This window comes from Rhinopithecus bieti, unplaced genomic scaffold (genome assembly GCF_001698545.2).
Source record: "Rhinopithecus bieti isolate Rb0 unplaced genomic scaffold, ASM169854v2 scaffold_13029, whole genome shotgun sequence".
Lineage (NCBI taxonomy): Eukaryota > Metazoa > Chordata > Mammalia > Primates > Cercopithecidae > Rhinopithecus > Rhinopithecus bieti.
Window position 1 is genome coordinate 1,294,940 of NW_016807982.1, and position 14,193 is coordinate 1,309,132.

General features: G+C 47.6%; 1 protein-coding gene across 1 annotated transcript in view; it reads right to left on the reverse strand.

The window, feature by feature from the left end:
- CSMD2 (CUB and Sushi multiple domains 2) overlaps positions 1–14,193 on the reverse strand; it is a gene marked incomplete at its 3' end in the record, with an annotated part of 670,449 nt that overhangs the window by 188,505 nt on the left and 467,751 nt on the right. The window contains 6 exon segments of the mRNA XM_017884421.1: positions 944–1,132; positions 2,618–2,833; positions 10,429–10,545; positions 10,747–10,935; positions 11,607–11,794; positions 12,806–12,944. Coding sequence (XP_017739910.1) covers positions 944–1,132; positions 2,618–2,833; positions 10,429–10,545; positions 10,747–10,935; positions 11,607–11,794; positions 12,806–12,944 — 1,038 coding nt within the window.

The following is a 14,193-nucleotide window of genomic DNA, read 5'->3' on the forward strand; positions in this document are numbered from 1 at the left end:
GCAGGCAGGGCCCGGTTCCAATCTCCAACAGCTGCCTCTAACCTCCACATCTCCTGTTCTGTCTGCCGCTTGCTCCAGCCTGGCCTCTGAGCTGTTCCCCAAATGCTGAGCATCCTCATGGTTTGGGTCTCGGTCCTCTGTTCCCTCTTCTCCCAGATATCTATCTCTGGCCAAATGTCAACTCATCAGAGAGGCCTTTTCTGACCACTATAAAAGAGCAACCCTAGCTCCAGCACTTTCTAAGCTGACTTAATTTTTCTCTGTATGCCCCAACACTGCCTGACACATCACACATCTACATATTCACAGCCTGTGTCCCCACCACCAGCATGTGGGCCACGAGTGAAGAATGTCTCTGTTTCGTCCACTTTTGTATCTTCAGAACCCAGCAGATGCCTGACATGTAGTGGGTCCTCTATACATGACCCTGCCCTGTTCCTTTTGTCCTACCCTGCTGAATGGATGAAGTCTTCCTAAGGCGTCTGTAAGAGTGAGCACTGCCATTGGATTAGTAAAAGCAGCTATTTACTCCACCAGATGGGGACTCCCCCTGGGCAAAGGTCACACTCCCTCCTACAGGCCCACTTGGTGCCCATCCAGATTCCTCGGCAAGAGGCATCCTTAAGCCATGGGTCTGTGTGCTGAGGGTGGGGAGATTAGAGTACTGAAGTCAACTTCATGTGAGTGCCCACTGTGGACCTACTTTGGAAAGGTCACTTTAGTTTATACAGAACTGCCTGATGAAGCAGGGATTGCCATCCCTATTTTACAGATAAGGAGGCTGGAGCGGAAGGAGGTTAGGTCACCTGCCGCAGGTCCCACTGCAGCTAAGTGTGGGCTAAGTCAGCCTCTTGGCCTGTGTGCCGTCCACCACCTCACATCAATTGACTATAATCTGTCCCACCCCATTAGTGAAGCAAAATGAAAGCACGTGACCACCTACCAACACACCTTGGCAGAGGCGAGCTCCACAGGCGCCGTCTGCCCCCCAGGCACGTGATGCGGGCGGTGCCCTCCAGACGGTACCCGGGGAAGCAGGAGAAGGTCAAGGTGTCGCCCACACCAAACTGCAAGCCCTTCCGGATGCTGTAGGCTGGGACCTCAGGCTCCTCACAGGGCTCCAAGTCATACTCTGGAAAGGCAGCAGGAGATCTGGGCTCAGAGACATTGTGGGGAGATGGGAACACACGGGCAAAATGCCAGGGGGAAAGGGCCAGGGACAACGAAAGACAGAGAAGAGGGCATGCGCACACTGGCCCACAAAAGGTGACACTGGCCCACAAAAGAGAAGTGAGAGCCCAAGGGGAGCAGAGGCAGAGAGAAGCATGGGGAAGCATAAGGAGGCAGAGAGAAGCATGGGAAGGTCAGGGTGGGCGGTCTGCACCCACTCCTGCAAGCAGTGGGAAAGGGCACAGTGTTTCCTAGACAGGCTTCCCAGGAGGATTTCTGAGGATCCTCAGCACTCAGCTCTTCTCTGTGCTGTCCCTTCATCTCTGTTTTAAACCTGTGCCTTGGGGCTCCCAGGCTCTCCTACTTCCTTCTCTCTGGGCACCGAATTAGATCAATTCAACCAGGGGATTCTAGAAGGTCAGAGTACATGACCCAGCCTCAGGCAACTCCCACCGGGGAAGAAATTCCAAATGCCTGACTAGAAGCCATGTCTCGCCTATGCTGGCACTTAGGCAGACGGCAAGCATGACTGGTGGCATTTATGGGCCAAAGCCCTGCCTGGGGCCTCTAGTGACAGCACAGAAGTGACTAGTCCCTTGTCTGCAAGGGCTTCTCCCTTCAGGATGCAGTCCTCCAGGGCTGTGTGATAAGAAGGAGGGTCTCTCTCATAAGGGTTGAGTCTCACTGGCTGGATATGTCCCATTGGCCAAGCGAATCCAGGGATGTGACAGGTGACTTCTGCATTGGAGGGCTGACAGGGGACTAAGCTGGGCCATACCCCAGCTCCTAGAAGCTGGATACCTCTTGTCCATCCCAGGAGGAATCCATCTGATACCCCTGGCCGTGGCTGAGAAAGGTGGAGGGAGGTACTCTGGGGTACTATGGGATAAGAATGGCGAAGGGCTCGGTACGAGAGGAGCCAAGGGTCCTCTTTTCTCCCTGAATGCCAAATAAAAGCGCTTTCTTTTCCAAATCCCTAAACACAGAGATAACTATTTATTACTATAAAATTAGCATTGATGAAAAAGATCCCAAACGAGACTAAATCACTCCAATATGTTAATTTCAACCCCCCCTTTTTTTTCATATTGCTGGAGTTGGGAATATGGAAGTGGAATCAGAAGAAAAATCTGGAATAACTAAGGTAGGAGGGGTCTTTTGTGAAGTTCTCTAGTTCATCCAGCTAGGTGGGCCATGTACAGAGCAAATCCTAAAGACCTTCATAGAAGGAGAATCCTCAATGATCATGCTAACTCCTTCCAAGACCATTATAGGGAAGTTCTTACTTGGGTCCAACCCAAGTATCTTTTGCTGAAGCACTGAGGTCAGTTTCCCAGGGACTGGAGAGTGGAGTAATATCCATCTGCTAGGAAAACCAGAGACTGGCAGCAGGAGAGAGCGAATAGCTTCACGGTCTCTTGCCCTCAGGGACCCTCACACTCTTTACCTGAGAAAGTGATGTTGAATCCTTCATATGACATGGAGAAATCGGAAATGAAGCGGACCTGGGCAGTAAAGTTGCCATAGAGCCCAGCGCTGATGGGAGCTGGCAGCCGAGAGCCAGTCAGCTGCCTCAGGGGCTGGGTGAAGCTGCCGTTCTCAGTGATGAGGAGGTAGTCGTGGCCACTTTCCAGGTGGAAGGTGTGGAAAGTAAAGAACACACCTGCCAAGAAACCAGAAGGTCAGGTTGGTGATGGCGAGATGGCTGGAGCACCTTAGCTGCAAGACAGGATCTACACAAACATTTCCAATTTGCAAACGTCTATCTGTGTGTATGACTACAAGCATGCATCGATAAACCATACAGGTGAATCTGAATGAAGGAACCTGAACACATGAGTGCCCAAAGATTCAAGGAGAAGAACACCTTTTTACAGTTGCTAAAATTTAAAAGAGAGATTTATGGCTCCGCCTATGAGAATGCTTTAGAGACATTCATTAATTAACTCAACAAGCATTTGTGTATTTGTTGAGTCTTTACTATGGGCTAGGATCCAGGGTTAGGTGCAAGGGGATATACCAGGCATTAAACAAATAGCTGCAATACAGAGTGCTGAGTGCTGGAATGAATGTAGCTCAGCATGCCATGGGGGGCAGAACAGAAAGCACTAAATTAACATTTTAAGCACTAAATATTTAGTGTCGCTGTCCTAACTGCTTTTACAGCAGGAAGAGGCAGGTGGAGGACGGCTTCACCAAGGAGTAAACATTTGACATGGATCTTAAAAGGATGCACAGGAATTAACCAGGTAAGGGGAGAAAGAGTGTCCTAGGCAGGAGACCCATATATGTAAAGGGACTGTTGATTCCAGGTTTGTTGAATGGCAGCTGGGTGTGGCTACTCCTGGAATTGAAGTTGGATAGGTAGACGGGGACCAGACCCAATATTTTTCTGGATGCAATGAGAAGACTTCCTATCCTGAGTGGACCAGATCTCAGTTTTAGCAAGATGTTGGTGGCTGGAGGGAGAGGAGGTAGGGAGATCAGTTATATTGGTGGCTGCTCTGCACTGGGAGAGGATGGGGCTTGGCAGAAAGAGCAAAAGCAGGAGATGGCCATGAGTCCTCAGGGGTCGGGGCAGGGTGGTCAAGACAGTAGGCATTTAATGCAACGGGGAAATGACATGACATCCGGTGGCACGTCCACCTGGAGGACGGTGATGTCTTCTGTTACCTGGGGAAGGGCAGATAGGAGGGAGGTATGGGTTGTAGAAGTGTAATGGACTTAGCCTTTTCTGCATGCAAGCAATGAGAGCTAGTCGGCCACTGGAAGGACAGATTTGGAAGTTCAGGATTAAGTGGGGAATACAGAGGCAGATCTGGAAGTCACCAGCAAATCGTTGATATCTGAAGCCACAAGCATGGAGAAGAGGGCTAGGAGAGAGAGGGCAGAGTGAGAATCGGAGAAGGGGTGAATGGAAGCATGGGCAGAAGTGACAGGGAGTAGGAGACTGGGCAAAGGAGGAGCGATGCGGGAGATGGTCCAAGAGCAGTCAGAGAGCTGGAAAGAAGGAGGAGGGAGCTTCAGTAATGGGGAAGGTTAAGAGCATAAAATAAAATCAAAGTAATGATATTCATTAACATTTTAAGCACTAAATATTTAGTGTCGCTGTCCTAACTGCTTTTACTTACACTATAGCCAGCCCTTGTCCCTTGGAAGGGAGATAGGAAAACTCATTTAATTCTACCAGGAACCCTGTGGCATGGGTACATTATTATAATCTCCAGTTTACACCCAAGAAAACGGAGGCACAAAGAGATAAAGTCATCTGTCCAAGGTCACCCAGCTAGTATGTGGTAGAGCTGGGATCTGAACTAAGGCAATCTGACTGCAGAGGCCGTGCTCCCAGCTACTCCAGGGTGCGGCCTCTCAGGCTACAGAAAGAGAGCAGGCAGTAAGAATAGCCAGGTAGGGTAAGGGATCAGGGAGTGAGGGAAGTTATAGAGCAGCATGGTCTTAACACCCAAAGCAATTCTAGAACTTGTCCAGGTGGCAGTTGTGTTTGGTGGGGCATGTGTGGAAGTGCGTGGTCACGCACATGGGCCATGCCTCATGTTGGAGCTTGAATCCAGATTTGATGTGACAGATGCACACACAAATACTTAACTTGAATGAACCATGCAGAATCAACCAAGTGAGTAGCCTATGGGACTATGTGTTGTGGATGGTGCCAGGACAGGAACGTGTTAGACTAGGACCCACCTGCTACTCCAAGTGTGATCCCACTTTCTACTCAAAGTATGGTCCATGAACCAGCAGTGTGGTCAGCACCGGGGGACTTACTAGAATTGCAGTCTTTGGCCTCCACTGAAAACCTACTGAATCAGAATCTGCATGCTCTTTAGATCCCAAATGATTTATAGGCACTTCTCTAGATAATTACTGCTACAGTTTTTATAAATGATGGTTGGAGCCAAGCCTCTAATGCTAAAGCATTTTAAAGGTTTTTATATCCTTGACTCCCTGTTGATAGAAGCTGGTGATCCTGGAGGATTTGGGCTTCTACAGTAGAGGTGGAGGAGACAGAACCCAACAGAAGTGATGGGACCAGAGATGCAGCTTGTAAATACCCCGTTCCCAGGCAACTGAGATGCATCAAGTCCAAAGCACCTACCAAGTGCCAGGCCTTGTGCTAAGCACTGAGAAAGATCTCCCAGTTTAGTGGAGAAGACAGACAAATCACTACTAGTGAGAATCCAGAGTGGGGCACGGAGGAAGAGTGGGGAACTACGCCTCAAGGGTTGGGAAGGCTTCATGGGGTCAAGATCCTTGATGTGAAAAGGCTTGTGGGTACATGTGCCCACATGCATGCTATACTCCTGACACATAAACATGTCTGCAAATGAGAAAACTGCTCTCAGTCTATACAGGTTAGGAAATATATGTTATTTCCCTCCTACCTAGGACATGGAGTTAGGTGGAGAGTGGGTGAGACCCAGTCACAGGTGGAAAAAAGTTCATTAAGCACCACACTTTGCACTCTATTCTTCTAGCATGCAAATAGACCCCTTCCAAAGGGGTACACATGTGGCTGGGATTCTAAGGATGAGCACACATCTGAGATGAAACCTCTGGGTTTCCCAGCTGTGCTGATTGCCTGGGGCTTTTTGGGCCATTGTGTGAAAATGAAGACATTGTCCGCAGAAATACAGAGGCCCCATGTTGGAGTTTGAATCCAGATTTGATGTGACAGATGGACCCACAAACAAATACTTCACTTGAATGAACCATGCAGAATCATACCAATGACATCAGCACCACACAGGAGTGGAAAGAGCAGGGCAGTGCAAAAGTCATGCACTTGGGGGTAAGACACACCTGGATCAAAAGGTCTTGGCTAAGGTTGCTTAACACCCCAAGTTCCAGGTTCTTCAACTATAATATGTAGGGGATAATCTCTCTCTTACAGGTGACATTTACCCCTGAAGTGAGGCATAACTGGGAAAGCACATGCAAAGCACGCGGCACAGTGGCTGGCACACAGTAGGGGTGCAACAGAAGGTGTTCCCTTTGCTCAACTCATCTAACTCTCGGACAGCCTCATGGGTTAAAAGGTGTCAGCTCTGGGATTTCAGCAAGGGCACATTCTCAGGACTCCTGAATTGGCTGTTCCCTTGGACTGGGCAGGTGGCAAGTTGAACGATTTCACATTTCACAGAGTTTTGAGTTTCCTGAGCCATACTGCTGCCTCTTAGGGAGCAATCACAGAGAGCAGCTTAATAGGTCTGTTAACCCAAGATACTCTTATAAACAGAGAACGAAGAATGCCCTCTGGAGAAGGGCCTGGGCTCAGTTCAATTCGATTCATATCACCAAATGCTTCTTGTGTTCCTTATGTGCCAGGCATAGAGCCAGAAGCCAGGGAAACTGCAGGAAACAAGACAGACCGATTTCTCACAGAACTCCTCGTCTGTCAGGGAGACTGATGATGAAAATGCAAGTTCTCTATAGTGGAGCAAAGTCTGAAATCGTGGAGGTACAGAATGAATGCTATGGGAGCCCAGGGGAGAAGAGACCAATCCAGATGCAGAGCTGGGGAGACGGGGTCAGGGAAGGCTTATTAGAGGAAGGGGGTTCAGAAGGATGAAGGGCTGGCCAGGCAAGGGCGATGGTAGAGATTCCCATTCCCCTTGCTCGGGGAGAGGAAGTGTTCAGAGAGAAGAACATTATAAAAATGTGCAAAGCTCTAGAGGAGAAGGGAAGCCTGGCAAGTTCTAGAAACTGAAGGAAGTTCTGTGTAGCTGGAACTTAGTTTAGAGGGCTCAGAATGAGGCTGAGAAAGGTAAGGACTATGAGGCTGTGCTAGCTATTTTATTTTATTTTATTTTTTATTTTTTGAGATGGAATTTTGCTCTTGTTGCCCAGGATGGAGTGCAATGGTGCAATCTCGGCTCACCACAACCTCTGCCTCTTGGGTTCAAGCAATTCTCCTGCCTCAGCCTCCAGAGTAGCTGGGATTACAAGCGTGTGCCATCACACCTGGCTAATTCTTTTGGTATTTTCAGTAGAGACAGGGTTTCTCCATGTTGGTCAGGCTGGCTTCGAACTCCCAACCTCAGGTGATCCACCCGCCTTGGCCACTCAAAGTGCTGGGATTACAGGTGTGAGCCACCATGCCTGGCCTAGCGATTTTATAATTTGGGGATCTATGCTAAGAATTCGGTGATGCCTTTAAGTGGTTCTAAGGAAGAAGTGATCTGGTCATTCATCCATGATTTCTTGTTGATTCTCTGCTGAGTACCTTTCAACATGGCTACGTACTGTTGGTCTTTGAAGACCAGCTGAAGTCTCAACTCCAGGACACCTTCCTAAGCCCTGGGCTGGGCTTGGGAAGTTTTCACACCTCTGCAGGCAATGGCAGAGTGGCTTGTTCAGCTGTTTTCCTAGCAATTTGGGTAGTGCGAGTATCAAATAAGCATTTGCTAAATAGTTGGTGAGCTTGATTGACTTCCAGGCAAAAACACACACATAGAAACTCATAGAAAAACATACACCTTTATAATCACAGATGCCCAGACACAGAGAAAACCGTAATGACAGGGGTTGTTTCTCTAGGGATTGTGACAGGCTGCTTTTCTTTCCAATGGTCTCCTCTGACCAGGCTTGGTGGAAACAGCTCTTCAGGGTGAACAAGGACACTGTCCCATCCCTCCCCTCCTTAGGAACAATGTTGTGGGAAGAAGGGGACAATCCTGGGCCTCACCCTGACCACCCAGCTAGACTTGCCTTGATGCAGTAAGCTCCAGGCCATCCTATCCCTGGCTAGGGCAGCCCTAGTAAAGGCCAAGTGATACACTTAAGTACATGTGGTGGGACTATAAATGACTTTTCTTTCAAATTTTGTTTGTTATACAAATAGTATAATTTAGATGTAATGTGTTTATTGCTCAACATTAGAGAAAAGCCAAAAGATGAAAATAAGAGACAACATCTTGGGGTATATTTTTTCAGGCTGTTTTCTATGCAAACAAGGATGTCTTTTAAACTAAATATATTCTTGTGGCAAACTTATTTTTTTTACTTAACAAAGTATTGCAACCACCCCTGTAGGTCTTTAAATATTCTTTCACGTTATTCCTTTTAGCAGCTGCCTAGTATTTTATTCTATGGCCATACCCTATGTTTATTTAACATTTCCTTATTGATGGACATTTTAATAGCTCCTAATTTTTCAGTATAATACATAAGGTTTCAGGGGAAATCTTTGCAGCTAAATCTTGATGTAGAGTTTTACTTATTTTCTTCAGATAAATTCCAGTAAGTGGAATTGCTGGGTGCAAAGGCAGGTACAGTTGTCCCTCTGTATCTGCAGGGGATTAGTTCCAGGACCACCCTTGGATACCAAAATCTGCAGATTCCTAAGTTCCTTACAATATATTTTCGAGGCTTTTGATTCACATCACCAAGTCAAGTCACCCTCTAGAACGCTTGAACCATTTCACACAGTGTCAGCAGTCAATAGTATTCCAGGGTCCGCATTATCCCCCAGACTGTTACGATTTTCTTTGATGACTTAAAAAGGGAAATGCTATTTTCCTTTTAAAATTACACTTGTTTCATTATTAATGAGGTCAATGATTTCCCATTTGTATTTCCTCTGTTACGAAGTGTTACTTTATAGCTTTGCTCATTTTGCAGGCTGGTTTGGCTAGGCATATGTCTCTTGAAACTTTTTAAGAACTCTTTGTGTGTCTGGTAGCTAATCCTTAGTCAATCATATGTTGCAAATATTTTTTTTTCTATGTAGTATTTGACTTTGAATTTTTATGGAGTTTTCTTTCTTTCTTTCTTTCTTTTTTTTTTTAACCTAAATCCTTTCAAGGTTTTTTTTTAAATTGAATCTAGCAGTCTTTGCCTTTATGGATTCTACCTTTGTTGTTACTCTTTAAAGTACATGCCCACCTGAGCTTACAGATTCACGTTCCTCTAGTGCTGGAGTTTATGTGATTAAATGCTCGAAAATGCTTGAGGTATAGATTTTTTTTTTCTTTTGTTCCAAATGGTTCAACCCACTGTTTTAACACCATTTATTACATAATCCATCCTTTCTTCAATGGATCTGAAATGACACTTTACTCATATACTAAAGTCTCTCTCACACATACACAGGCATGTGTGTGCACACACGGAGGGATCTATTTTTGGACAACTATTCTCCACGTCTTATTTGTATGCCCACTCTTGTACTCATACCACATTGTTAACATTAATTTAGCTCATAATGATGTTTTAATATCCGGAAGGATTAATCTTCCTTTAAAATTTGTTTCTTGGCTCTTCTGCATGTTAATTCTTCTAGATCAGAGGTTCTTAATTAAAAGCATGCATCAAAATTACTGGCAAAGTGTTCTGAAAACATAGATGCCTGGTTTCCACCGCCAACGTAGAAAATCAAAACCTCTAGCCTTGGGCCTAAACATTAGTGTATTTGCCAAACTGCAAGAACCATGACTCTGGATGAACTTGGCAATAAGCTTCTGAGGCTGGAAGCCAAATCTGCCTGGTTACTGCCGATGCCCAGCCCCAATGTCAGCCACATGGGTGGCACTGAATACATATTTGTTGAGAAAAGAGTATTAATATATTAATTCACATTTATTTATAACCAGCACCTTTACTTTGAACTTGGAGTCCCAAAGGTCACTCATGTTAGGGGAGTTGAGGCAGCAGTACAGGCTGGTGATCCATATGAAAGATGGCATCAGAGGAGGAGCTGAGTTATGCAAGAAGAGGATCGCTGTGTTCAATATCTGACGGGTGAATGTGAGGAAGAGGGAGCAGGTGTATTTGATGCTCCTCCAGGATGCGATACAAGAAAAACATTTTCAGAGACACCTAATAGACTATTAGGAGAAGAAAGCATCTGTGCAAAAATGATAGTAGGTGCCCATTTGTTGAATGGGTTGGTGGCCTCCCCACACCAGGCATGTTTAGGCAAAGGGTGAGCTGAGCTGGTGTGTTGCCATCTTGGGGGGAGTGATTTAGAGAAGGTTCCTGTACTGAGTGATATTGGATAGCTGGTAACCTCCAAGATCTCTTCCAGCAGGGAGATTTTAGAATCTCAACAATACTTATTGAACAAGTTCTACCATTCAAAGAGATGAAAAGACTCTGGAGGTTTTCTTGTTGGTGAGAAAAGTTCAGACGAAGCCCAGAGGTCACTATCTAGGGAGACCCCCATTGAGGTCAGCTTGACCTGAGGAACTTGGGTCCCTGACCACTCACATCCCAATGCCTGCTATGGGCCGAAACACTCACCCTTGCCATGAGATGTTTCGATGATCCAGGTGCAGTTCAAGTTGTTAGGGTAGAAGTCAGGGAACCCTGGCGACAAGATGGTCCCACTGGAGCCTTGAATGAAGCCACCACAGAGAGCTATAGAAGGAGTGAAGAGGGCAGTGAAAGACCAGAGGGCCTCAGGGAGCACCCCGTCATCCTCCTGGGACCCCATCCCCCATCTCTCGAAACCCCAACCCTCGCTGATGGGGTGAGGGAGTCAGGGGCCTTTTGAGCACCTGTGTTTCTGTGGCAGGAGAGGAGTCTGCTACTTTAGTGCCCCCTCATGGTGTGCCTCACCTTCACAACTGGGCAGGGCCCGGCTCCACTGGAAGTTGGGCTCGCACTCCAGAGGCTCCCCGTCACTTAATGTGTAGCCTGAGTCACAGCTGAAGGTCACCAGTGCACCCACATAGAAGTCATTCCCATGACGTTGTCCGTTTACTGGGATTCCTGGATCCAGACAGTGGTCTGACTGCAGTGTTATAGCTGAAAGAGAGAGGCCACAGCTGGGACAGATAGCTCACTGTCACCACAGAGGGACCCCAGTTGACTCCAAAGAGGGGGAAGAGAGCCATGGTTTATTAAAGGCAGAAGTTGCCAATTACTGACTCATGAAATGTGGCCATCAGTATTTGCTGAGAGTGGCTTAGGTGCTATGCTAAGGCTTCAGGATATAACAGGAGTAAGAAAATGACCTTGTCCTCATGGCGCTCGCAGCCCCAGCTTTCTATATCGGTCTACAGAGAACTGAAGTGACAATGATCCTTTAAATCGAGGGGTTGAATGTGGAAGGTGACGAGGAAGGGCAAGTGCGGGTGTGAGATGCCATCTCAGGTTAACCTCATGGTCAGTCAAATGTTCTGACCCCAGAGTGCCCAGCGTGGTGACACCGAATCACCTGCACACAGAAGAGGCCATGAGGTCTGCACGCAACGGCCTGGTATGAAGGTCATGAACAACTCTAAGCTCCCATGACCTGAGGGATGCTGAGAGCAACAGAGTGCCTTCTGCAGGGGCTTCTGAAGGGCACAGTCTAGCCAAGAACACCATGGGGATGGGGCCAAGCAGGGGCCTGTGGTGGAGCATAGTCCTGAGGCCTTTGACCCAACTGGGTTGACTTGTCATCCCTTTTCCTGAGCCCACCCACTGAGACTCACTCTCATAGCGGAGCTGGAAGCCGATGTCTGAGTGACTCTTGTCGGTAGAGAAGAGGAGGTAGAGGTAGTTGCTGGTGCTGATGAGGAACTGGGGAACCTGGGTCCCATGGTAAACCCCGATCAAGGGCGCTGAGTAAGTCCGCCCATCGCGTACTTCCAGGGTGTCATAGTTAACCTCGGTTTTGAATCTGCCAAATGACAGAAATGAAGCCTTCTTGAGAAATCCAACCTTATTAATTTGCAAATGACAAAAACCCTGCCTGACCCAGGGCTTCAGAATAACCAGATGTTGGCAGGCTGGGATCTTTTAATATAATTTCCACACATTCACTAGCGATGCAGAAGGACCTTCTCCACTCTATTTAACATCCCTCCTCCTCCTTCCATGGTCGGAAGCTGCTCTCATCCTCTCTGTGGCCTGATCTGTGAGCTAGCTTAAGACCTAGAGGCACAATGACTAGCCTCATGGAGGTAAGAACATTCTAGGCCACGGGTCAGCACACTAAAGCCTCAGGGCCAGATCTGGTCTATAGCCTGGAGAGCTAAGGATGGTTTTTACATTTGTAAAGAGATGCTAAAAAAAAAAAAAAAAAGGCAAAGCAGAACATGCATCAGAGATATGCAAGTAGGCAAGTGGCCCACAAAGCCTAAAATATTTACCATCTGGCTCTTCACACAAAAGTTTGCAGACTGCTATTCCAGGCCAGGAACACTTTGTCCGGAAGAAGTTTGTTTTCACATTTAGGTGGCTACGTTCTCCACCCAAGGGGCATAGCCAGGGTGGGAGCTAGAAGTGGGGCACATGAGTGGGATCTGGGGCAGAGGTTGGGGGCTGCCTTCCCACGTTGGACATTTCCAGGAGAATGCTAGTCAGATGTCAGTGTCGTGCTTTAACATCTGATGGTGTCTGTCTGCCCACTCTCCCTCGCTGGGAGCTGGGGAGGGGGGCTCTGACATCCCAAATGGCACCCAAGCCTTCTCTTTACCCCTCCTGCCATAGTCCCCTAAACAGCACAAACCAAGCCCAAGGGCAGAGCCAGTGAGGTCTGCCCCACCCAGGGCAGTCTGGTCCAGTGTTCTCCAATCTTGCTGACATTTCAGCATTGGTACTGGTCCTCTATCCATCCTGGATTCCCTCCCACATGGCTCTGTAAAAATCTCCCCCTTGCCCTCTCCCCCAAGGCTGTGGTCACAAGCACCTGTCGAAGGTGATTTTGATGGGGTAGCCTGGCTGGGCCTCAATCACCCAGGCACAGCTCAAGGCATCCTTGTAGAAGCCAGGCCAGCCCGGAGAGAGGATGGTGCCGCTGGGCGAAGTCAGGTGACCACCGCAGGGAGCTGGGGGGACAGAAGGAAGAGAAGCAGCTTTCTTCGGAGATAAATGAGTAAACAAGCAGAAAATCTCTCTATACAATGTGTCAGGCAACAAGTATTCTTTTTGTTTTTATGGAAAATTACATAAACTGTAAACTGTGAGTTTTGTCTACTGGGACCTTCATGGGTAGGTCCAGTTATATCATGCGGGCTGTTATTAAAGGCCAGAGGGGAGAAATGAAAAGAATCCCTTAAGCAGAGTCCCTTTGTCATTCTAGAAGGGCTGAAGTACAGCTAATATTTGGGCCACACTGTGTTTTTCCTTTGTTCCTCACTCAATTGTCAGGCCTGAGGCAGGGGCATAGATCCAGCCAACCTCCTCACATCTGGCCCTGGAGAGGGTCAGAACCCCAGGACCCTACAATTCAGATGCTCAGCTCAGGGCGCCAGTACTTCCTGCTTCACTGTAAACTCCAGGAGGGCATGGGATGTGTTAATTGTGTTACACAACTGGGTATCCCCAGCATTTAGCATGGTGCTTGGCACGCAGTTCTTCCTCAATGATTGCTGGTTGGATGAATAAATGAGTTAATAACAGGATGAATGAATACAGTCCAAGGCAGGGAATGCCACAGGACATTGGGAGGCCTAGGCACAGCTGCTGGCTGTCTCTGGTCTTGCAAACCCTGTTATTTATGCCTCTGCCCATGTGTCCCATCCTGGGCTTCCCCACTCTCAGCTGCCTCTTTCCTACCACCCGTGTCTCTTCCTGCAACCAGACCCTCAGCCCCTAAGGTAGTCATTAGAGCTATTCCTCTTTCAAGGGCACATGATTGGATTTCATTGCCCACCCCTTTTGAAGTTATGCAAGGCCATGTGACTGCTGTGACCAATAAAATGAGAGCAGAAGTGCTGTACATCATGTCTCTGTGGAAACTTTACAAGCCTGTGTGCTTTCCTCTATTTCTCTGGTGGACACGTGAGACCTTGGAAGTGGGGAAGGGTGTGCCTATTGCTACATCCCATTGTTACAATACAGGTTTGCATCTCAGCAGTGAGGAGGGACTCTTTCTTGGCTCCATCTCAGCACAGGCCCAGCCTCTCTGCTTGTGTGACTTGCACAGTTTCCTTTTCCTGCCTTGGTAATTGTGGAAGCAAGTGGTAATTGTGGAAGCAAGTGTCAAGAGGGAAGTCCCATCTATCTAGGCCCCTAAGTGACTCTAAGGAGCAGACATCCCTGATGACCCATGTTAAATATGTAGCTTCAGTGGTC